At 53.4% G+C, this 23824-nt stretch overlaps 3 protein-coding genes across 13 annotated transcripts in view; 2 read left to right on the top strand and 1 right to left on the bottom strand.

Annotated features, from left to right (window-relative positions):
• The window catches only part of GATAD2A (GATA zinc finger domain containing 2A), a 122516-nt gene extending 118597 nt beyond the window's left edge, over nucleotides 1–3919 (top strand). For 9 of the 11 annotated variants that reach the window (XM_032271236.1, XM_032271234.1, XM_032271233.1 and 6 more), the window contains one exon: nucleotides 372–3919. In XM_032271236.1, coding sequence (XP_032127127.1) covers nucleotides 372–502 — 131 coding nt within the window. In that variant the 3' untranslated portion in view covers nucleotides 503–3919. The remainder of the gene's footprint in view (nucleotides 1–371) is intronic. The other 2 variants (XM_032271238.1, XM_032271230.1) reach the window with 1 other exon arrangement.
• A 5275-nt stretch (nucleotides 3920–9194) lies between these two features.
• TSSK6 (testis specific serine kinase 6) lies at nucleotides 9195–11120 on the bottom strand. The gene has a single exon (XM_032271239.1). The coding sequence runs from the start codon at nucleotides 10429–10431 to the stop codon at nucleotides 9610–9612; it is 822 nt and encodes a 273-aa protein (XP_032127130.1). The 5' UTR covers nucleotides 10432–11120; the 3' UTR covers nucleotides 9195–9609.
• Nucleotides 11121–11199: 79 nt separating this feature from the next.
• Nucleotides 11200–23722, top strand: NDUFA13 (NADH:ubiquinone oxidoreductase subunit A13). Its single transcript, XM_032271241.1, has 5 exons — nucleotides 11200–11348; nucleotides 21811–21889; nucleotides 22862–22933; nucleotides 23215–23284; nucleotides 23531–23722. The coding sequence occupies exons 1-5, from the start codon at nucleotides 11255–11257 to the stop codon at nucleotides 23648–23650; spliced, it is 435 nt and encodes a 144-aa protein (XP_032127132.1). The 5' UTR covers nucleotides 11200–11254; the 3' UTR covers nucleotides 23651–23722.
• The last annotated feature ends 102 nt before the right edge of the window (nucleotides 23723–23824 follow it).

Below are 23824 nucleotides of genomic sequence, written 5' to 3'. Positions count from 1 at the left end.
TTCCGTCCTGTATTATTGTCCTGTTGCACACATTTGTTTATGGTTTTCCACTGTTCTAAGCAGTGCCGCGGTCAGCACCTTCATTTCTGTAGCATGGGGGTAGCTGCCGACCCTCTGATGATTGCCCTGCACTTGGAACTGGCTTGGCAGAGCCTGGGAATATTAAGGCCATTGAGTTGCTACCTAAATATTCTTCAGCCCTGGGTTCTGGGATTTGAAAGGTCGATTGAAGAGTAGTGGTGGGCAGTTTTGCAAGGGCTCCTGAGTCCTTAGCGTGTGTTAGACCTGGGGTCTAGGCAGCTGTGGCTGGTCTCCTTCCAGGAGCCCTCCTGACTAGGGCTGTCTCAGCCAGTAGCTCTGTTCCGTTGCAGGTGGGACCCTTGCGTTTGTCAGCCCGAGCCTGGCAGTGCACAAGAGCTCCTCGGCTGTGGACCGCCAGCGAGAGTACCTCCTGGACATGATCCCACCCCGCTCCATCCCCCAGTCAGCCACATGGAAATAGTGGAAGATGGGCTCCCTCCTCCCCCACCTGGCCCCCGATCTAGGAGGACCTGCTGCACCACCCTCCGCTGGCTCGGGAAGACGCCGTGCCCGCCCCAAGAGCAAGCACCGGCCACGCTGCAGAGGCAAGACCTCAATTCTTGGCTGCAAAGTTTCATCAGGGCTGGGGGGCTGGTGCTGCCTTGCAGGCAAACGAGGATCATTGCTGGGGGACCTTTCCCGTGGGCTTTCTTCCTTTCTCTTTTTGCCTTTAGTTTGCCCGACACCAGCAGAAAAGTGGACCTCGGGGGCTGGTTCTGCTCCTGGCCCCCTTGTTCGGCCCCTGCCGGCACACGGGCGGCTCACCCTGGACACTGTGACGCGCACGGGCAAGGCCAGCGCCTGGGGCTTCTGAACCGAGCGGGGTGTTTTGTTTTGTTTTTGCTTTTCTCCGTCTTAGGCTCCCAATCTTTGACTGCCTTCCCGTGGCGATCTATAAGTTGAAAGATTTTTTTTTTAATCACCTCATGATGATGGAGTTAAAAGTAAACCGTGCAAACCCTGGGGTCCCTGTTGTGCGCTGCGTCGTCCCGCTGGCCCCAGGTCCTGGAGGGTGGGCGGCTCACGGTGCCACAGCCCCTGGCAGGGACGGCCGGCCCGCCCCAGTGACTGACGGACGAATGCAGGGATGGCTGAGACAGCCCTCGCTCCAGCTGAACACCTCCATTGCTGCTTGTTCTGGAGGATCCCCCTCCCGACCCCACCGCCCCTGGACCTCCCAGACTTAGCAGAAGAACAAACAAGAACAGACCCAGCCAGAGAACCAGGGATTCCGGAAGCTGCCCGTGAAGGGAGGAGGAGAGGACCCGGTCAGCAGCATCCCCAAGCAGAAGCTGGAGGGGGCACTGTTTCGGGGGGGTTTCTGTTGTGGTTTATTTTATTAAATTTTTTCCTTTTTTCTATTCATTCGATGGACGCAATCTTAAGCCACCCTGGCCTTGCTCCTGGCAAGCGAGCGTGCACAGGTGTGCGCAGGTCGGGGGGCGCCGTCCAGGTGTGCAGTGGGCCGCTGCACACAGATGTCAGGATTTCCGTTTGGGTCTAGTTTAGAACCTGTCCTTAAACCTAGGGGTTGCTGTCAGGATTTGCTTTCAGACTTTTTTTTTTTTTTTTTTTAACTCCCTTTAGAGTCGACAAAAATGTTTTTAAAAGGATCAGGTCTGCTTTTAGTTTCATTTTTCTTTCTTTGCCATCCCACTCTTTAAAAACTGCTTCCATGAGAAAAGGCAGAAGCCATTCTCTGTCTCCTGCACACTGAGCCGGCTTCATGCCGGCTCAAGGGTGTCCCGCGCCCATGTACATGCGTGTGTCTCCGTGAGGACTGGGTTCCATTGGTCCCCCATTGAGCTCCAGCCCTGGTTTTCCTACCCATGCAGTTAGGGACTTTAAAGTTTTTTTTGTAGGGCCGCCGCCTTCAAACACAACTGCTACAACGTTCTAATAAAGGTTCATTTAACCCCCAGGCTCCTGTTGTGTGAATATCCTCAGTCTGTAGGAAACTTTTTTGACACACCATAGACCTAGTTTTGGAAAACATTACCTATTTTTTGTTGTGCAAAACCCCAAGTTTCTCACTGATTTTTGTTTTTGTGCATAACTTAATTGGCTGAAGGAGGCGAGGGAAGGGTGGGGAAGGGTGGTTTTCATTCCAAGTTCCAGGGATTTTGGGGAAAGGAAGGAATTTGATGTTTTTTGGGGTGGGAGGGGAGGATGTGTTTTTTACACCAAAAAAAATCAAGAGTATGCAAGCGTTTCTATTCCTCGCATTTTCCTGTGTGCCTGGCAAATAAATACCGGTCTCCTATGATCCTGAGCTGTTAGCCCTCTCTGTTCCATGACATGGGCCAGATCTTTCAGCTCCTCCTAGAAGGAGCACCCAGGCTGGCTTCTTCCCACTGAAAGCCCTCCCCCGCAAACCAACCTCAGTTCTATGCAGTGGCTGGGGATCAGGCATCCAGGCCAAAGTCACCTCTGCCTGCCCCAGCTTGGGTCAGCTGGGTCTGACCAGGGGGACAGATCCGAGTCGGACCCACCGGCCCCCACCTCAGCTCCAGCTCCTGACCTCTTCCAGCCTGGCCTGGCTGTTCCTCCAGGGCTGATGGCGGTCGACCTGTCCGTGTGAGTTCGTATGGACTGCTGCCCCTCGAAAGCCAGAGGGTCGGCCCCGTGTCCCCGGAGAGCATTCCATCAGGGACAACATACATACTGTGATGTAAACTTTTTTTTTTTTAATTTCAGGGGGCAAAAGTTTGAGATGCCTTAATCTTTCCTTCATTTCTGCTGTCTTGAACACTCTAGCCCATTATTTCCTGTTAGTCCCTTGCAGCGTAACTTCTATAAGCCCCGAGCGGGTGGTTGTGTGAAGTCTCTGATGCTCCAGGTGAAGGCATTACTAAGTACCTCTCTGGGTGTGGGGTTTGGATGCACCGGACAAGCTATTTATTGATGTTAAGGCTTTTCTACCAGCAGCAAAGCACACCCTCAAAACCGGCCACTGGCTGGGTCCTGGTCTCTCCGGAGAGCCCTGCCAGGATCCAGTTCCTGCAAGCCATGAAAACGATTGTAACTGTCCCATTATCTGTGACATGAACCTCCAACAGCACCTGGAAACTGTTGTGGACAGGGCTGGGGAGATCTCAGAGTTCACTCCTCGCCTGTTGTATTAATGGTGGGGGGTAGGGTCTGGAATGGCCAAGTGCCCTTGGAGCCTCCCACAGCTGTGGCCATCCTGACCTCATCCCAGGAACTCCACGGTGACATCAGGAACCACCCCTCTGACTAGGTCTGTAGGGGCCCTTGTCGCAGGGTGAAACAGCCCGTACTGCAAGTGGCTCCTGATCTTACCTGTACTCCACGGACCCCGGTGAAGCAAAAGCTCACCCCGGGACACAGGGAATGAGGTGACTGGGTGCAGCCCCGCTGGGCCCCATGGCTCCCACTCTCCTATTGGACATAGAGGCATAGAGAGAGAGTTCTCTATACAAATATTCTCTTCACAGGGGTCCCCATCACAGAAGGGATGGTCCTTGCTGCTCCGCCATAGGGTTTTTGATGCCAAGCTATGCTGCACGTGATGTTAACCTAAAGAACTTGGACTGAGCTTTTAAAGTACAGCAAACATTTTATAATCCTTAAAGTGTAATAGATGGTTACACTAGTGCAGGGTATTGGGGATCTCGGGGGGGGGGGCGTGGAGGCTGTCACTTGTATTTATTGTGACTCTAAATCTTTGATAGTAAAACAAATGTAAAAGGAAATGTTTGCCACCAGATGGGAATAGAGGTTCCAGCAAACAGGCTGGAGTGGGTGGCTATACGTTGTATCACGAGGAAGTTTTAGACTGAAGGATAATAAAGATATGGATGATGTGTCAACTGGACTTTCCTTTTGTCTCTTCTGCCCTGTCTTTTCTGTATTGTTCTGAGGCAGATTGGAGGGAGATGGAGGGTGACCCTTTGTTAATGAGAGGAGCAAAGGACCGGGTGCACCTGCCGCTTGGGCTTCACTTGTGGGGATGGTGTCCCCACGGCCTCTCTTTCGAGCTTTGTGGCCAACTTATCCCATGGGCTGGGAGAGGGGAATGAGAATCTCAGTGGGGGCTGGGTGCGGTGACTCACTCCTACAATCCCAGCACTTTGAGAGGCAGAGTCGGGCGGATCACCTGAGGTCAGGCATTCAATACCAGCCTGGCCAACATGGTGAAGCCCCGCCTCTACTAATAATACACAAATTAGCTGGGTGTGGTAGCACATGCCTGTAATCCCAGCTACTTGGGAGGCGAGGCAGGAGAATCGTTTGAACCTGTGAGCCAAGATCACACCATTACACTACAGCCTGGGTGACGGGTGACTCCGTCTCAAAAAGAGATCTCAGTGGGATTTGCTCATCTTAGTCCCATCAGCCTTCACACCAGAGTGATGGGTTTTCCTGGGACGATTTTCAGGCTTCAGACCTCGATGATGTCTTTGTTGCAGGATGACGTACTACAGATGTGCGATCTAAGCACAGTCACCAACCAGAATGAGCGACTTCCTGGCAAAAATGTGTTTTCAGGTGTTGATATTTTCAAGTTTTATTCATAAGGTGAGACCTAAGATCATTTTGGTGAATTCTAATGTAAATAAAACGTGACCCTTTCTTAGGTACTATTTATCTGAGGCAGGGTCTCTGTTACCCAGGCTGGAGTGCAGTGGTTTGATCTCAGCTCACTGCAGCCTCAACCTCCCTAGGCTCAGGTACTCCTCCCATCTTGGCCTCCTCAGTAGCTGGGACTACAGGCATGTACCACGACACCCAGCTAATCTTCATATTTTTTTGTGGACACATTTTTGCCATGTTGCCATGGCTGGTCTCAAACTCCTAGACTCAAGCAATCCTCCCACCTTGGCCTCCCAAAGTGCTGGGATTGCAGGTGTGAGTCACCACGCTTGCCTTGTTTCTTGCCTTTGAAGCATCCCTGCCTCTGGCCTGGGAGCTGATGCCTTCCCCACAGCTCCCAAGTGCCTAGTGTTATGGGCACAAGGCTGGTACAGGATATGGTAGAAGTAACCCCAGCCTGTCCCACTCCATCTGTGACACATCTAGACTGGTGTTCCAGGCCCCAATACTGACCAGGATAATTTTTCTTTTTTTTTTTTTTTTTGAGACGGAGTTTCGCTCTTGTTACCCAGGCTGGAGTGCAATGGCGCGATCTCGGCTCACCGCAACCTCCGCCTCCTGGGTTCAGGCAATTCTCCTGCCTCAGCCTCCTGAGTAGCTGGGATTACAGGCACGTGCCACCATGCCCAGCTAATGTTTTGTAGTTTTAGTAGAGACGGGGTTTCACCATGTTGACCAGGATGGTCTCGATCTCTTGACCTCGTGATCCACCCACCTCGGCCTCCCAAAGTGCTGGGATTACAGGCTTGAGCCACCGCGCCCGGCCTTTTTTTTTTTTTTTTTTTGAGACTGAGTAGGTCTGTTGCCCATGCTGGAGTGCAGTAGCATGATCTCGGCTCACTGCAACCTCCACCTCCTGGGTTCTAGCGATTCTCCTGCCTCAGCCTCCCAAGTAGCTGAGATTACAGGTGCTGCCACCATGCCCAGCTAATTTTTGTATTTTTAGTAGAGACGAGGTTTCACCACATTGGCCAGGCTGGTTTGAACTACTGATCTCAAGTGATCCACTTGCCCCGGCCTCCCAAAGTGCCAGGAGTACAGGCGTGAGCCACCGCGCCTGGCCACTTTTTTATTTTTGAGATAAGCTGTCACCGTTGCCTAGGCTAGAGCGCAACAGCACAATCATAGCTCACTCGCTGCAGCCTCAAACTCGGGCTCGGGCTATCCTTCCACCTCAAGCTATCACGTAGCTGGGCCCACAGGCTCGCTACAGGTGTTTCTCGCCTAGCCTGAGAAACATTCTTGTGGGGCACTGTCTCCTGTACTTGGCTCTTGGCCCCTGGTGAGGCTCTGCTTCCCTGGATTGGGCACAGGCTCCTCAGTGCACCTGGGGCAGATCCAAGGGATGGTCCTGGGTCGTGGTCTCAAATAGCTTCTCCAGCTGAGAAAATGGGACACCCCTCGTCCCTGACACCTCGTCCCCTTTGAATTGAGCCTTGGGTCTGTGGCCATAAGGCAGGCAGAGACCCCTGACCCCATCTGCTCCCACAGATTCATCGGTGGACAGAGGACATGGGCTATGCTCCGGGGCCTGGAGATGTGGCAGGAGCTATCCAGACAGAAACATAAAGCACCTTGAGAGGAGGAGAGGGGGTGACATTTTACGCAAGTCTTGAAGAGGGGAAAAGTGCCAGGAGTGTGCAAAGCCTCGGAGGTAGGAGCCAGCGTGGCAGGTCATGAACAGAAAGGGTAGTGCGGTGCGACTGGGCGGGAAGGCGGGGCGAGGGCGTGGATTTTAGCTGAATGTTGTGGGAGCCTAGGAAAGGCCCTGGGCTTAGTCCTCCAGCCACGCCCACTCGCAAGCCACGCCCACTCGCCCGGAGGCTGGGTTCCTGCCCTCATTTTCCAGGTGGGGAGCCCGAGGCATGGCCCCAGTCAGGAGCGGCACCCTTCGACTAAACCAGAGGGGCTAGGTTTTCTTTTTTCTCTTTTTCTTTTCTTTCTGTTTGTGTTTGTTTCTTTTGGAGACAGTTTCGCTCTTGTTGCCCAGGCTGGACTGCAGTAGTGCGATCTCGGCTCACTGCAACCTCTGCCTCCTGGGTTCAAGCGATTCTTCTGCCTCAGCCTCCCCAGTAGCTGGAATTACAGGCATGCACCACCACACCCGGCTAATTTTTGTATTATTAGTAGAGACCGGGCTATACCATGTTGGCCAGGCTGGTCTTGAACTCCTGACCTCAGATGATCCGCCCACCTCGGCCTCCCAAAGCGTTGGGATTACAGGTGTGAGCCACCGCACCCGGCTGCTAGGTTGTTTTTTGTTTGTTTTTTGAGACAGTCTTGCTCTGCTGCCTAGGCTGGAGGGCAGTGGTGCGATCTTGGCTCACTGCAACCTCCATTTTTCGGGTTCAAGTGGTTCTCCTGACCCAGTCTGCTGAATAGCTAGGACTGCAGGTGAAAGCCACCCATGTCGGGCTAATTTTTGTATTTTTAGTACAGGTAGGGTTTTACTATGTTGGCCAGCCCAGTCTCAAACTCCTGACCTCGAGTGATTGGCCCACCTCAGCCTCCAGAAGTGCTGGGATGACTGGTGTGAGCCACCCACGCCCAGCCCCTGGATCTAGGTTTTCTGCTTCCGCTCTGATATGGTCCAGCCAGGACTGAAGGCTAGGCACTGCCCTTCTTTTAGCCTCGGTTTCCTCATCTGCAAAACTGGGGGACAGAGCCGTACCCTATTTGGAGTGAAGATAGAGCTGGCACTGCATCCTCAGGGCACCAAAAAGCCATTGAGACTGAGCAGGGACTGGGCATGGGGACACTCACCAGAAGACCAGCTATGTGGGGCTCATCTGCAGGTAGGCAGGATTAGGATTTCCTTATACACTCCATTTCCCCATATTTCCCAAATCGCAGCCACCCCCAGGCCCTGTGCGGTCCCCTCTTGATTTCCCCCTTACCTCTTTCTCCTCCTCTCCCTTCCTCTCTCCCTGTTCCAGGCAGATGAGCTTACTGACCTTACTCCAACACTCCAGCTCTCTTCTTCCTGGGGAACACCTGGACTGTTTCCCTCAGCTTCAGAGTCCCTTTTTATTTTTTTTCTGTGGTCCAGGCTGGAGTACAGTGCCATGGTAATAGTTCACTGCAGCCTTGAACTCCCAGGCGATCCTCTCACCTCATCTTCCCAAGTACCTGAGACACACCACCACCCCCAGCTAAGTTTTAAATTTTTTGTATAGATGGGGATCTTGCTGTGTTGCCCAGATTGGTCTCTAACTCCTGGGCTCAAGCAATCCGTCTGCCTCAGCTTCCCAAAGTTCTGGGATTGCAGGAGTGAGCCACCATGCCCTACCCAGAGTCCCTCCTTGAACACCTCCCAACTCTATCTGGCATTTAGCACAACTTACAATTTTTTATTTCCATGTCATTCTTTTATTTTACTTGACTTTTCAATGGTCTCATTTCTGGCAGAGATGGGCCCAAGTCTCTTCGCCATGAACTCTGGGGCCTGGCAGATAGTAGGTGCTCAAGAAATACATGACTACATGAATGAACAGAGGGAACGAGCTAGTGGGTTCCGCTGACTCGCGCCCAGACCTGCCCCAACTTCCCCTACCCCATCTTCCCCAGAGGAAAGGGACCCACAGCAGGAAGGGCTTCCACCACCACCACCACCCCCGCTGTGGCTAGATCTGGGTTCAAATCACAGCTGTGAGCCAGGTCCAGTGGCTCACGCCTGTAATTCCAACAATTAGGGAGGTTGAGGCAGGTGGATCACTTGAGGTCAGGAGTTCAAGAACAGCCTGGCCAACATGGTGACCCTGTCTCTACAAAAAATTAGCCTGGCGTGATGGCCTGCGCCTGTAGTCCCAGATACTCAAGAGGCAAAGGCACGAGAATTGCTTGAACCCGGGAGGTGGAGACTGCAGTGCTCCACGATTGCCCCACTGCACTCCAGCCTGGGCAACAGACACCCTGTTTCAAAAAAACAAAACAAAACAAAAAACAAAATGGCCCAGTGCAGTGGCTCACACCTGTAATCCCAGCACTTTGGGAGGCCGAGGTGGGTAGATCTCCTGAGGTTGGGAGTTCGATACCAGCCTGACCAACATGGAGAAACCTGTCTTTACTAAAAATACAAAATTAGCTGGGCGGGGTGGCGCATGCCTGTAATCCCAGCTACTCGGGAGGCTGAGGCAGGAGAATCACTTGAACCCCAGGGGGTGGAGGCTGCAAGTGAGCCGAGATCGTGCCACTGCACTCCAGCTTGGGGCAACAAGAGCGAAACTGTGTCTCCAAAAAAAAAAGATGTGGACGGTCTACTTGCTCCCCAGCCCAACATCACAGAACCATCATGACCCGGAGACAACAAAGCTCCTTCAAGTTTGCCCAAAAGGTCCAGGTTCGAATCCTCCCGACTCCCTTTTGGGTCTTGGAGCAAGACCCATGTTGATGCCTGACTAAAATTAGGAGAACCGCGCCTGGCGCCCGCCTTCCCCAGTCGGAGCAACCCCGTCCCCACTGGTCCGTAAATGGGGTGCCACCGTTGGAGCCAGGTGCAAGGAACAGCGAGTTTATTGCAGGTTCCAATCGGGAACCTGGCACCCTCAGCTGGTTGGGGAAGGGACGCCCTCCGCTCAGAGCCCTAGCTCGTTCCGCGCAGACGCAACCCTTCTGTCCCCACTGTTCTAGTCCCTCACGGGGCCCGGTCGCTGGGACGCACGGATGCGCATGCGCCTCCAGCTCTCCGGTTCGTGTAGGACTTGGAGTCGGAACAGGGGCTACTGCGGCCTGCGCCGTGGGAGGGAGGGGAGGGAGGGGAGAGGAGGGAGGGGAGGGGAGGGAAGGGGCACCGAGAAGGCGCATGCGCAGTAACGCGCGGCAGCTTCGTGGGTTCCCGCGAAGCGCGCCTCTCGTGCGTCTGCTGCGCTGGCTAAGTGTCCTCTGCTGCAGGAATTGCGGGAACCTGGGCTTCTAGCCCGAGTCCCCGGCGCGCAGCCAGCAGTTACGCGCTACCTGTCCTGCCGAGGGCCTGGCGGACGGGCTGAACTGCAGCAGCTCGGCGATCATCGCCTTGCAGCGCTCGGAGAGCTCCAGGCCTTCGGGGTAGAGCACGCCGCGCTTCTGGCGCCGGGGCAGACCGGCGATGTCCGAGTCGTCGAAGGGCATGCACCCGGTGACCATGACGTAGAGCACGACGCCCATGCTCCACACATCGTACTTTTTGGGGTCGTAGGGGATACCCAGGAGCACCTCGGGTGACGCGTAGGCGGCGGAGCCGCAGTAGGTGGTGCTCAGGTCTGGGTATCCGTGAGCTTGGCGGCCGAAGCCGAAGTCGGTGAGCTTGACGCGGCGCTCGTCCGGGCTCAGCAGCACGTTTTCGCACTTGAGGTCGCGGTGCACCAGGTGGTGATCGTGCAGGTAGCGCACGGCGCCGGCGATCTGCGCGAAGAGGTCACGCGCCTGCACTCCGGGGATGCGCCCGTTGCGCTGTACGGCCTGCAGTAGGTCGGTGGCGGCAGCTTCCATCACAATGTACAGCTTGCCGTTGCATACCTCAATGAACTCGAAGACGTGCACGATGTGAGGGTGCCGCACGCCCCGCAGGATGGACAGCTCTCGAGGCAGGAACTTGTTGACGAAGTCCGGGGGCGCCCGCCGCCGGTCCACAACCTTGATGGCCACGGTACCCTTGTACTTCTTGGACGTGGCCACCTTCACCTTGGAATAGCTGCCCTCTCCAATTGTGCGGCCCAGCTTATAACCGAGTTCGCTCAGGAGTTTGTCACCCGACATGGTGGCGCCTGGGGCGCACGCGGAGCAGGAGGCGGCTGCTGTCGGGGGGCGGCCGGACTCCAATCTCGGGTCTAACCCATGGCGCTTGGCACCTGCACCCCCGCACCCCCATGTGCCCTCTGCCGCTCCTTGACCACTGTTATGCCTTTTATTGCCCCGTAACAATTTTTGCCTTGTGAAGTGACCTCAGGCGTCACTCCGCCTTGGGGTGGGGGTCCGGGACCCCGCCCCGGGGCCACCCTAGCCTCCCTGCTTTGTGACTCATAATCACCCTGAATGGTCAGTTTCCGATGAGAGGCCACTAGCAAGGGATACCCACCACCACCAGGGAGCAGAATCCGTTCCTGGGATTGGGGTGAGTCCGAAATCGAGCAGCAGCTGCTCCCCAACATCATGTACCCAGCCCGTGACTGCGTCGAGCCCTGGGCTTCCGGTAGAGTCCCTAGCGAGGGCGAAAACGGGGAAAGGGGCCTTAACTGGGGCACCTGGCTCTCTCGGGAGCTCGGAGTTTCTGACTGGCCTGCGCAACACCCCAGAAACAAAGTGAACGCAAGGGCCTTTGATGCAAGAGCCAGGGGGTCCTAGCGACTGAGTCACGCCCTGTCTGGGGGAAAGAGGGAATAAAGACTCCTCAGCTTGCAGCCTAGCTGCGCATTCGAACCCAGGGTCAGCCGTCTGAGCACTCAGGCGTGGTCGGGTAGTTACACGAGTCCCCGGGGCTTCCCAGCGCTGCGGAAGACCTTCTCAAATGCTTCCGCCACACTCATCATGGCGGTGACACACGTCACTTCTGCCCGGGCCGGAAGTGCGGTATCCAGTGAGCATGGCGGCGTCGAAGGTGAAGCAGGACATGCCCCCGGTGGGGGGCTATGGGCCCATCGACTACAAACGGAACTTGCCGCGTCGAGGACTGTCAGGTTAGTATTACTCTGCGTCGGGGTCTCAGAGTCTGGGCACTCGGGGCTCAGGGGCGTGGTTCCGGGGACACAAGCGGGCCTCAGTTTCCCCAGCGGTGTGACCGGAGGTGGAGCCCCGAGATCCCCCAGAGCTTCTATAATAACAGTAACCGCTGCAGTTTGTTGAGCGCTTTCCCAGCTCCGCCTCCTTCTCGCAACAGCCCGAGATTGCTCCCTTTGATTATTTACATTTTACAGTAGGTTAAATTGAGGCATAGCCTGCGCCCTGGCCCTCGGCCACCCTTGGGTTTCTCAAATGGGGAAACTGAGGCCCAAAAGAGGCCGCGACTCCCCAAGGCAAGGCTAAGGCCGCAACCTGGAACCTGGGGGTAATTTACAAGATGTTCGATGCGGTGGTTTCCTGCAGGCAGCCCCCCGCCTGCAAGGTGTCCCAGGAATCCATATTCTTAAAGTTTTCAAATGTTTTAGGTAACATGTTAAATTTTGTTATCGGGCTCAACACAGAAAAATGAAAAAGAGAACTTAAAAGGTGCCCATACTCAGTCCCCAGGGTTAACAGACAAATACAAACCTTTAAACATAATTTAAGTGTGAATACATACATTACTTTTTTTTTTTTTTTTTTTTTTTGTGAGACAGGGGTATCGTTCCGTTGCCCAGGCTAGAGTGATCTCGGCAACCTCCGCGCCTTGGGCTGAAGCCATTCTCCCACCTCAGCCTCCCGAGTAGCTGGGAGTACAAGCCTGCACCTGGCTTTTTGTATTTTCTGTAGAGATGGGGTCTCGCCATCTTGCCCAGGCTGGCTTGAACTCCTGGGCTCAAGTGATACACCTCCATCGGCTTCCCAAACGGATGGGACTACAGGCACAGCCACCGTGCTCTGTGGAATGCACGTCTCTTAACTCATCAGACTTTACATTTAAATTACATGTCATCCACATTATGCTTCAATTAGAAAACAACAACAACAAAATGAGCGTCGTAATTTAAAAATGTAACAATTCAGACAGTAGAAAAGTCAGTGTGCAGTGACAAGTCCTCCTCAGCTCCTTCTTGGTTTCCTTTTATTTTTTATAGAGACAGGGGTTCAGCTGTGTTAACCAGGCTGGTCTCAAACTCTTGGGCTCAAGTGATCCTCCAGCCTCAGCCTCCCAAAGTGCTGGAATTACAGGCATGAGCCACCGCGGCCAGCTTTCCTTCTTGTTTTTCTTGTATCCCAGAACTGAGATTGGCAGACTTTTTCTATAAAGGGCCAGATGAGAAGTCTTTTGGGTTTGGCTGGCCAGAACGGTTCAGTTACTGAGACAACATTTACAAGTGGAAAGTGTTCTTAGCCTGAGGGCTATACAAAAACAGCTGCTTCTCAGCCAGATGGCTCATGCCTGTAATCCCCGCACTTTGGGAGGCTGAGGCGGGAAGATAGCTTGAGGCCAGGAGTTTGTGACCAGCCTGGGCAACATAGTGAGACCCCCACCTCTACCAAAAAAAAAAAAAAGGCTTCAGGCTGGATCTGGCCCACTAGTCCTGTCCCAGAACACATTGGAGGAATATAATGCATTCTGAGTTTTCTCATTTTTCTTTTCTTTTTTCTGAGACAGAGTCTGACTGTCACCCAGGCTGGAGTGCAGTGGCCCGATCTCGGCTCACTGCAGTCTTCACCTCCTGGGTTCAAGCTATTCTCCTGCCTCAGCCTCCTGAGTAGCTGGGACTACAGTTGCCTGCCACCATGCCCGGATAATTTTTGTATTTTTAGTAGAGACAGCGTTTCACCATATTGGTCAGGCTAGTCTCAAACTCCTGACCTCAGGTGATCCACCTGCCTCGGCCTCCCAAAGTGCTGGGATTACAGGTGGGAGCCATCGCACCCACGCTTTTTTTTTTTTTTTTTTTTTTTTTTTTTTTGAGACCAACTCTCGCTCTATTGCCCAGGCTGGAGAGCAGTGGCGTGATCTCATCTCACTGCAACCTCCGCCTCCCAGGTTCAGCGATTCTCCTGTCTTGGCCTCCCTAGTAGATGGGATTACAGATTAAAGGTGCATGCCACTGAGCCTGGCTAATTTTTTTTTTTTTTTTGTAATGTTAGTAGAGACAGGGTTTCACCGTGTTGGCCAGGCTGGTCTCCAACTCCTGATCTCAGGTGATTCCCCAGCCTCAGCCTCCCAAAGTGCTGAGATTACAGGCCTGAGCCACTGCACCTAGCCGCGTCTCATTTTTCTCAGGCGTAACCTGGTCTGCCCAGCTATGTCATGTGTGCAGCACAGGATCTCTCTCCAAATGTGCACCTGAGACCTGCAGCCAGACCAGGCCACAGAAGGACCCCAGCCCTGGGGGATCCCTGAGCTCCCCACTTCTAGCATCCCTTTTTTTTTTGGAGACTGAGTCTTGCTCAGTCACTCAAGCTGGAGTGCAGTGGTGCGATCTTAGCTCGTTGCAACTTCTGCCTCCCGGGTTCAAGCAATTCTCTTGTCTCTGCCCCCCAAGTTGCTGGAATAACAGGCGTGCCCCACCATGTGTGGCTAATTTTTGTATTTTTAGTAGAGATGGGATTTCACGATGTTGGCCAGGCTGGTCTCGAACTCCTGACCACAGGTGATCCGCCTGCGTTGGCCTTCCAAAGTGTTGGGATTACAGGTGTGAGCCACGGCGCCAGGCCGCAGCATCTCATTTTTGTATAAATATACAGCATTGTGGTGCCCTAAATACCACTGCCCGGGGTTGGGTCTCCTAATGTCATGGACTTTTGTTACAGCACATACATACCCACCCCAGCCTTTCCACAGCGGAGTGAGGAGGATTCCCCTCTGGTGGTGTGCTCTTTGTGGCCCTGCTTTCATTGTTGAGTGAGCACGTGGTGCCAGGCCCTGCCCCCAAGTGCTCACAGCTGAGCTGAAGAGATACAACATGTCATGCCAGGATTTCTAGTTGTTGGTGAGGCCTGGGGTAACCTGGACCCACTTAAGCCAGGATGTGCCAGGAGGACCTCTCTGAGAAGCAGCCTGCTCTGCAACAGAAGAGCAAGTGCACAGGCCCCTCTGTCCTCCCCTGCCTCTCCCTTTTTTTTTTTTTTTTTTTTTTTTTTTTTGAGATGGAGTTTCGTTCTTCTTGCCCGAGCTGGGGTGCAATGGCTCACCACAACCTCCGTCTCCTGGGTTCAAGCGATTCTCCTACATCAGCCTCCTGAGTAGCTGGGACTACAGGTGCGCGCCACCACACCGGGCTAGTCCCCTGCCTCTCCTGAGCCATGGTCCTCAGCAGCCCTCCCCCATCAGACCTACCTTCTCTGCTCCTGTTCAAGGCCTGGTGGCCCCAAGCCTGGCACCCGCTCCTCTCTCTGCCTTGCCCAGCCATCCTAGGACATGTTGGGCTGGCTCAGGCTGCTTTTAATCCACGCCCCACTACCTCCCACACCCAGTTCTGTCCCTACTCCCTCCTGAGCCTAGCAGGCAGCCTTTCCCTTTTCATCTTGTACCTTTAATGTCTTTATTGAGATTCCCATACCATACCATACAATTCACCCATTTAAAATCTGTCCAATTTACTGGCCAGGAGCGGTGGGTCTTGCTTGTAATCTCAGCCCTTTGAGGCCAAAGCGGGTGGATCTTGTGAGGTCAGGGGTTCGAGAACAGCCTGGCCAACATGACAAAACCCTGTTTCTGCTAAAATACAAAAGTTAGTCAGGCTTGGTGGTGCACACCTGTAATCCCAGCTACTCGGAAGGTTGAGGCAGGAGAATCACTTGAACACGGGAGGCGGAGTGAGCCAAGATCGTGCCACTGCACTCCAGCCTGGTCACAGAGTGGGACTCTGTCTCAAAAATAATAATGAATTATGTCCAATTTGTTGATTTTTTTTTTTTTTAGTATGTTCATAGAGTTGTGCGACCATTGCCATGATCAGAATTTAGACCACTTTCAACACCCCAAAAGAAACCCCATCCTCCCTCTTACCAGTCATCCCACCCCTGGCAAGCACTAATCTGCTTCCTGTCTCTCTGGATTTGCCTGTTCTGGCCATTTCATATCAGTGGAGTCATAGACTGTGTGGCCTTTTTTTTTTTTAAAGACGGGGTTTCACCCTGTTGGTCAGGCCGGTCTTGAACTCCCGACCTTAGGTGATCCGCCCGCCTTGGCCTCCAAAGTGCTTGGATTACAGGCGTGAGCCACCACGCCCGGCCTCTGTGTGGCCTTTTGTCTCTGGCTGATTAATATCCATTGTGTGGCGGCACTGCATGTTGTGTTTTCATTCATTTGTTGATGGGCACTTGGGTTGTCCACCTAGTTTTTAGCTGCTGTGAATACTTTTAAGTACTGCTGCCATGAACATTCATGCTGTACAGCTGTTTGTATGGATGTAGGTCTTCATGTCTCTCACGTGAAATATCCCCTAAGAGACAAACCACTGGATCGTATGGTTACTTCATGTTTACCATTTTTTTTTTTTTTTTTTGAGACGGAGTTTCGCTCTTGTTACCCAGGCTGGAGTGCAATGGCGCGATCTCGGCTCACCGCAACCTCCGCCTCCTGGGTTCAGGCAATTCTCCTGCCTCAGCCTCCTGAGTAGCTGGGATTACAGGCACGCGCCACCATGCCCAGCTAATTTTTTGTATTTTTAGTAGAGACGGGGTTTCACCATGTTGACCAGGATGGTCTCGATCTCTTGACCTCGTGATCCACCCGCCTCGGCCTCCCAAAGTGCTGGGATTACAGGCTTGAGCCACCGCGCCCGGCCATGTTTACCATTTTGAGGAACTGCCAAAGTGTTTTCCAACTTGGCCGCACCATTTTCTGCTCCCACCTGCAGTGTGAGAGTTCCTGTTTCACATCTCCACAACACTGATTATTTTCCATGTTTTTGATCATAGCCATCCTAGCACATGTGAAGCGGTATTTCATTATGGTGGAATTTTTTTATTCTTTTTGGGTTTTTTTCTGCTCAGTCTTCTGGGCATTGATCATTGATTTGCATTTCACTGCTGGCTGATGAGGTCGAACATCTTTTTGTGTGTTTTATTATTTTTATTTATTATTATTATTTTTTTCAAGAGATGGGGTCTCTCAGTGTTGCCCAGGCTGGTGTCGAGCTCCTGGGCTCAAGCCACCCTCCCGCCTTGGCCTCCCAAAGTGCTGAGATTCTAGGAGTGAGCCACACCTTTTCGTGTGTTTATTGGCCATTTGTATGTCTGTCTTGGAGAAATGTCTATTCGAATCCTTTATGTATTTTTAGTAGGTTTTTTAAAAAGTATTGAATTATTGGCCAGGCACTGTGGCTCACGCCTGTAATCTCAGCACTTTGGGAGGCCGAGGCGGGTGGATCACAAAGTCAGGAGTTCGAGACCAGACTGGCTAACATGGTAAAACCCAGTCTCTACTAAAACATACAAAAATTAGCTGGGTATGGTGGCTCGTGCCCATAATCCCAGCTACTTGGGAGGCTGAGGTAGGAGAATTGCTTGAACCGGGACCCGGGAGGTGGAGGTTGCAGTGAGCCGAGATCATGCCACTGCACTCCAACCTGGTCTACAGAGTGAGACTCCATCTCAAAAAAAAAAAAAAGTATTGAATTATTAAGTTGTAAGAATGTATATGTTGTCTTTTCAGCTAATTGATAGTTTCATTTATAGCATATAAGTTTTTAATTTCAATGAAGTCCAGGCTGGGTGCCGTGACTCCTGCCTGTAATCCCAGCACTTTGGGAGGCCAAGGGAAGCAGACTACTTGAGGTCAGGAGTTGGAGACCAGCCTGACCAATATGACCAAACCCCGTCTCTACTAAAAATATAAAAATTAGCTGAGGCGGATGGATCAGGAGGTCAAGAGATCAAGATTATCCTGGCTAACACGGTGAAACCCCATCTCTACTGAAAATACGAAAAATTAGCTGGGCGTAGTGGCAGGTGCCTGTAGTCCCAGCTGCTCAGGAGGCTGAGGCAGGAGAATCATTTGAACCCAGGAGGCAGAGGTTGCAGTGAGCCGAGATCATGCCACTGCACTCCAGCCTGGGCAACAAGGTGAAACCCTGTCTCAAAAAAATATATATAATAATATAATAATAATTTCAGCCGGGCGAGGTGGCTCATGCCTGTAATCCCAGCACTCTGGGAGGCCGAGGCAGGCAGATCACTTGAGGTCAGGAGTTCAAGACTAATCTGGCCAACATGGAGAAACCCTGTCTCTACTAAAAATACCAAAAAAAATTGCCGGGCGTAGGGACGCACACCTGTAATCCCTGCTACTCAGGCTGAGGCAGGAGAATCACTTGAACCTGGGAGGCAGAGGCTGCAGTGAGCCAAGATCACACCACTGCTCTCCAGCCTGGGTGGCAGAGCGAGACTCCATTTCAAAATAATTTCAGTGAAGTCCAATTTATGTATTTTTCCTTTTGTCACTTGTGCTTCTGGTTTTATATCTAAGAAACCATTGCCTAGTCTAAGGTTATTGACTTTTACATTTTCTTTTTCTTTTTTTTTTTTTTTTTTTTTTTTTTGGTTGGGGTTTTTCTCTTTTTGCCCAGGCTGGAGTACAGGGTTGCATTCTTGGCTCACCAGAACCTCTGCCTCCTGGCTTCAAGCAATTCTCCTGCCTCGGCCTCCCGAGTAGCTGGAATTACAGGCATGTGCCATCACGCCCGGCTAATTTTTGTGTTTTTTATAGAGACAGGGTTTCTCCATGTTGATCAGGGTGGTCTCGAACTCCCGACCTCAGGTGATCTGCCACTTCGGCCTCCCAAAGTGCTGGGATTATAGGCGTGAGCCACCACGCCCAGCCTACATTTTCTTCTTTTTTTTTTCTTAAGACAGGGTTTCACCATGTTGGCCAGGCTGGTCTCGAACTCCCGGACTCAAGTGATCCACCCACCTTGGCCTCCCAAAGTGCTGGGATTACAGGCGTGAGCCACCGTGCCTGGCCTGCCTACATTTTCTTCTAAGAATATTATAGTTTTAGCTTTTACACTTAGGTCTCTGATCCTTTTGAGTTAAATTTTGTGGATGGGGCCGGGCGCGGTGGCTCACGCCTGTAATCCCAGCACTTTGGGAGGCCGAGGCGGGTGGATCACGAGGTCAAGAGATCGAGACCATCCTGGTCAACATGGTGAAACCCCGTCTCTACTAAAACTACAAAAAATTAGCTGGGCATGGTGGTGCATGCCTGTAGTCCCAGCTACTCAGGAGGCTGAGGCAGGAGAATTGCCTGAACCCAGGAGGCGGAGGTTGCGGTGAGCCGAGATCGCGCCCTTGCCCCCCAGCCTGGGTAAAAAAAGCAAAACCCCGCCCCAAAAAAAAAAAAAAAAAAAAAAAATTTGTGGATGGGAAAAATAAAAAAATTTTGTGATTAGGATAAGGAAGAGTGCATCCTCATGCTTTAGCATGTGGCTGTCCGGTTATCCCATTTGTTGAAAAGACTGTTTTCTTCCCCATTGAATTATCTTGGCACCCTTGTCCAAAATCAACTGACCATAAATGTGAGGGTTTATTTCTGGACTCTCAGTTCTGTTCCAATGATGGACATCTCTGTCCTGTTCCAGTGCCCCCCTGTCTTGTACACACAGCTGTGGGATAAGTTTTGAAATAGCGAAGTGTGAGTCTTCCAACTTGTTCTTTTTCAAAATTGTTTTGGCTATTCTGGTCCCTTGCATTTCCATATGAATTTCCCAACCTGCTTGTCCGTTTCTGCAAAGAGGAAAAGAAATGGTTGGGATTCTGGTGGGGATTGCATTTTGAATCTGTATCAGTTTGGAGAGCGTTGCCATTTGCACAGTGCTAGATACTCCAGTCTTTGAACACAGGATGTGTTTTTACTTATTTAGGTCTTCTCTAAGAATGGCCAAGGCTGGGTGCATTGGCTCATGCCGGTATTCCCAACACTTTGGGAGGCTGAGGTGGAAGGATCGCCTGAGGCCAGGAGTTCAAAACCAGCCTAGGCAACATAGATTTTGTTTGTTTCTTTGAGACAGAGTCTCTCTCTGTCACCCAGGCTGGAGTGCAGTGGCGTGATCTTGGCTCAGTGCAACCTCCACCTCCTGGGTCCAAGCAATTCTGTCTCAGGCTCCTGAGTAGCCGGGACTACAGGCGTACGCCATCACGCCTGGCTTGGTTTGTATTTTTAGTCAAGGTGGGGTTTCACCATGTTAGCCAGGCTGGTCTCGAACTCCAGACCTCAGGCAGTCCGCCCACCTCAGCCTCCCAAAGTGCTGGGATTACAGGCATGAGCCACCACATGCGGCCCTTTTTTTTTTTTGACTCAGAGTTTTCTCTGTCATCTAGGCTGGGAGTACAGTGGCGCCATCTCAGCTCCCTGCAGCCTTGACTTCTTGGGCTTAATTGATCCTCCTGCCCCAGCCATCTGAGTAGGCAGGACCACAGATATGTGTCACCACACCTAGCTAATTTAAAAATATATATTTTGGGTCTGGCAAGGTGGCTTATGCCTGTAATCCCAGCACTTTGGGAGGCCGAGGTGGGCGGATCACAACGTCAAGAGATCGAGACCATCCTGGCCAACATGGTGAAACGCTGTCTCTACTAAAAATAGAAAAATTAGGCTGGGCGTGGTGTTTCATGCCTGTAATCCCCGCACTTTGGGAGGCCGAGGCAGGCGGATCACCTGAGATCAGGAATTCAAGACCAGCCTGACCAACACGGAGAAACTCTGTCTCTACTAAAAATACAAAAATTAGGTGGGCATGGTGGTACATGCCTGAAATCTCAGCTACTTAGGAGGCTGAGATAGGAGAATTGCTTGAACCTGGGAGGTGGAGGTTGCAGTGAGCTGAGGTTGCACCATTGCACTTCAGCCTGGGCAACAAGAGTGAAATTCTGTCTCAAAAAAAAAACAAAAAAAAAAATCCAAAAATTAGCTGGGCTTGGTGGCATGCACCTGTGTCCCAGCTACTCAAGAGACTGAGGCAGGAGAATCGCTTGAACCTGGAGGCAGAGGTTGCAGTGAGCCGAAGTCACGCCGCTGCATTCCAGCCTGGCGATGGAGCGAGACTCCATCTCAAAAAATATATGTATATATATTTTGGACTGGGTGCAGTGATTCACGCCTGTAATCCCAGCACTTTGGGAGGCTGAGGCGGGTAGATCACCTGAGGTCAGGAGTTCGAGACCATCCTGGCCAAGATGGTGAAAATTAGCTAAAATTAGCTCTACCAAAAATACAAAAATTAGCTGGGTGTGGTGACGGGCACCTGTAATCCTAGTTACTCAGGAGGCTGAGGCATGAGAATCACTTGAACCCAGGAGGCAGAGGTTGCAGTGAGCCAAGATCACGCCACTGAACTCCAGTCTGGGCGACAAGAGCAAAACTCCATCTCAAAAAAAAAAAAAAAAGAAAAAACATATATATATTTTGTAAAACACGAGGCAGCTGATGAAACCTTCCATGTGCTGGGTGCGAGGCTGAGAGCTGGGAGCTGGCCCTGAGCACCCCAGGCCTCTCCAGAGAGGTTGTGCCTCTGAGCCCAAACCCAGCACACCCTCATTAGCTCTAGCATGGAAATGTCTTACTCCCTGACTGGGGCTTCTAACAGGTTGAATAGTAAGGTCCACACTTGAGCCAGTTTGTCATTTATCTCCGGGTCTAGCAGAGGTGTCCCACAAGCTCTATCCAGGAGCAGAGCTGAAGGCAGAACAGGGCAGGCACAGAGCAGGGCCTGGAGATGGCCTCGCCCTTCACCTGCTGGCCATTTCCTGGGTGGAAATGGACCCTGGCCTGCCTGAGCTTGTCGTTCATCCCTGCAAGCAGGAAGCCTACTTGGAGAAGAGACTGGGGCTGGAAGCATCTGGGGGCTGCAGGGTGAGCCCAGGAGCCAGACCCCAGCTAGCCCAGGCCTCCCTTAAGACCCCAGTGGGTCCCAGCCGTCAGTCAGGATTAGAGCAAAGCCCTGCTGGTGCTCAGTAAATATTCATGATGGCCTCTGTCCTCCCTGGGGTGCAGGGCAGGGGGCTTGACCCTGCAGAGCCAAGAGGTAGCACGGCCACCCCTAGAGCTCAGGGGGGTGGCTGGGCGGCCCCCACAGGGCACTGCCTGTCCCTGGCAGCTGTGTGCACCACCCACAGGGCAGCACACAGAATGGTGGCCCAGGTGGCTGGGAGCCCCCATGGAGCTGGGACCCAGCCATGGGCACTGTCAGAGCCGCCCTCCCACTTGGGGTCCAGCCTGCTGCCCAGGGTCCAAACAACCTTCTAAAAGACTGTGTAGCCAGGGTCCCCCAGCCACCACCATCTAGGCCCTCAGGCCTCCTGAGGTCACTGCCAGGCCTGTACCTTTCAGAAACCCCCGGCATGGGGGCAGAGGTGTCAGTCCAGGCAACCTCACTCCTGAGAAAACAGCCGCCCGTGTCCCCTGACTGCAGAGCGAGCAGGGGCAGCACCAGCCGCCTGGAGCTGTGAAGGTAGGTTTCCGGGGCGGGGCTGGCCCGCTGAGCAGTGCCCCTCCCCACTGAGCACTGCCTCTCCCCACAGGCTATAGCATGCTGGCCCTGGGCATTGGGACCCTGCTCTACGGGTACTGGAAAATAGTTACGTGGAACCGCGAACGCAGGTAGGACCCCGGATGGGCGTTGTCTGAAAGTCCTCCAGGCCAGCTGTCGGAGTACAGTAGCATTCCACTGCTGCCCATGCTGGCGATGCGGGCACCGGCTCCTTGGACTTGGCTGTGCAATCCCAGGCCCCAGAAGGTGCAGGTCCATGCCCAGCACTTCATTTCTAGGCTGTCCTCGAGATGTCTCCGCACCTGTAATCCCAGCAATTTGGGAGGCCAAGGTGGGAGCATTGCTTGAGCTCAGGAGTGTAAGACCAGCCCGGGCAACAGAAAAAAAAAAGTTGCATCTAGTGAGCAGGGCTGGGACCTACCAATCCAGGTTAGGACAGGATGTGAGTGGGGGCCTGCCTCGGGGCCTCTAAGCAGGATTTTGTCAGAGGTGACCAGGCTTAAACCATAGTGGCCACACAGGGTCAGAGGAACTAGGGCCAGGCATCCCCCTCTCCCTGTGTCACAGGCTGGGCACTGCTTCCCTCCCACCCTCTGCCAGGCAGGGCTGGGAGATGGGGGTCATTGCAGGGAACTTGGAAACCGCCAGAAAACAGGGGGAAGAAAGGAAGGCTGTGCGGCCCCGCCTGCCCCAGCCTCACACCCTGTGATTATTTTGAGATGAAGGGGACGTGGTTTTGTGAGGCCCAGAGCCCCGTGATGAAGCCTCCCCCCATCGAGATCATCAGGCAGTTATTTTTAGGATAAAGTTTTTAATTGAAAAGAAAAGATGAAGCCGACAGTCTTGTGGGCAGTCACCCATGCAGCTGCCCGCACCCGCCCTCCTTCAGGCTCCTGGTGGGCTCTGCCCATGGCCCTTGCTCTGCCCTCTGCCTCCTGCCCACCCCCCCCCCCGCCTCTTCTCCCAACTCCCCCCTCCCTGCCTCTTCCCCCAGCAGCACCCTGGCTGGCTGAGGTCCACGCTGCCTATGCTCCCACCACCCAGCCTAGTCTGAACTGAGTGTGGGTTTTGGGCTTTCACAGGCGCCTGCAGATCGAGGACTTTGAGGCCCGCATCGCACTGATGCCGCTGTTCCAGGCTGAAACGGACCGGAGGTAGCGCCCCTGGGGCCAAGGTTGGGAGGTCACTGGCCTGAGGGCCCCAGGCTACAGGGCCTGACCTGCATCCCTGAAGGTGGCCAGAATGCACATGGGGGCCGTCACCATGTGCCATCAGCTGTGTCCTCAGAGAGACGTGGAGGCTTAATGGAGACCCAAGGGGCAGTGAACCAGAAGGCAGGGTCAGAGGGAGGCTTGAAGGGGTGCTGCCAGGGGCCCTAGGCAAGGGCCCCCCAGGGCACTGAGCCCCACCTCCACCACTGGCCCCATCCCTGCAGGGTCCTGCACATGCTTCGGGAGAACCTGGAGGAGGAGGCCATCATCATGAAGGACGTGCCCGGCTGGAAGGTGGGTCCCTGGATGGGAGGGCAGGGGTGCCAGCCGCTGCAGAGACAGAGCCCAGGGTGGGGGACCTCTCACAGCCTTCTATAGAAAGCCCGGGACCAAGGGGGTGGTGGGTGGTGGGTGCCAGGTCCCAGTAGGGGAAGGCTGGAGTGCCTGGCCGTGCATAGTGGCCACTGGTCCTGGGGGATGGGTCCCAGCAGGCTGTATGTGGGTGGCTGTGCCCCAACCTATACCCCACTGTCCCCACAGGTCGGGGAGTCTGTGTTCAACACAACTCGCTGGGTGCCCCCCTTGATCGGGGAGTTGTATGGACTGCGCCCCCTGGAGGAGGCTGTCTATGTCAGCCATGGCTTCATGATGTACACATAGGCCCTGCGCCCTCTGTACACCTGGACCCCTTCCCCTTCCCACTGAGACAGAATAAATGCTCTGCAGACCTGGCCTGCCTGTTTTCCTGGGGACTGGGGGAGAGATGGGGGAGACGACTCAGCCAGGCACCACTGGCTCACATGCAGCATGGGGATGCAGCAGATGTGATACAGG

Source organism: Sapajus apella, unplaced genomic scaffold, assembly GCF_009761245.1.
Source record: "Sapajus apella isolate SASKATOON/1434 unplaced genomic scaffold, GSC_monkey_1.0 scaffold227, whole genome shotgun sequence".
NCBI lineage: Eukaryota > Metazoa > Chordata > Mammalia > Primates > Cebidae > Sapajus > Sapajus apella.
This window is presented reverse-complemented; position numbering and strand designations above follow the sequence as displayed.

Excerpts from the sequence above, each read along its gene's own strand:
- TSSK6 (XM_032271239.1), bottom strand. The coding sequence starts at position 10,431 with ATGTCGGGTGACAAACTCCTGAGCGAACTCGGTTATAAGCTGGGCCGC.
- NDUFA13 (XM_032271241.1), top strand. The coding sequence starts at position 11,255 with ATGGCGGCGTCGAAGGTGAAGCAGGACATGCCCCCGGTGGGGGGCTAT. Across the intron at positions 11,349-21,810 it reads GCCGCGTCGAGGACTGTCAG|GCTATAGCATGCTGGCCCTG; the intron begins GTTAGTATTACT and ends CTCTCCCCACAG. Across the intron at positions 22,934-23,214 it reads CAGGCTGAAACGGACCGGAG|GGTCCTGCACATGCTTCGGG; the intron begins GTAGCGCCCCTG and ends CCATCCCTGCAG.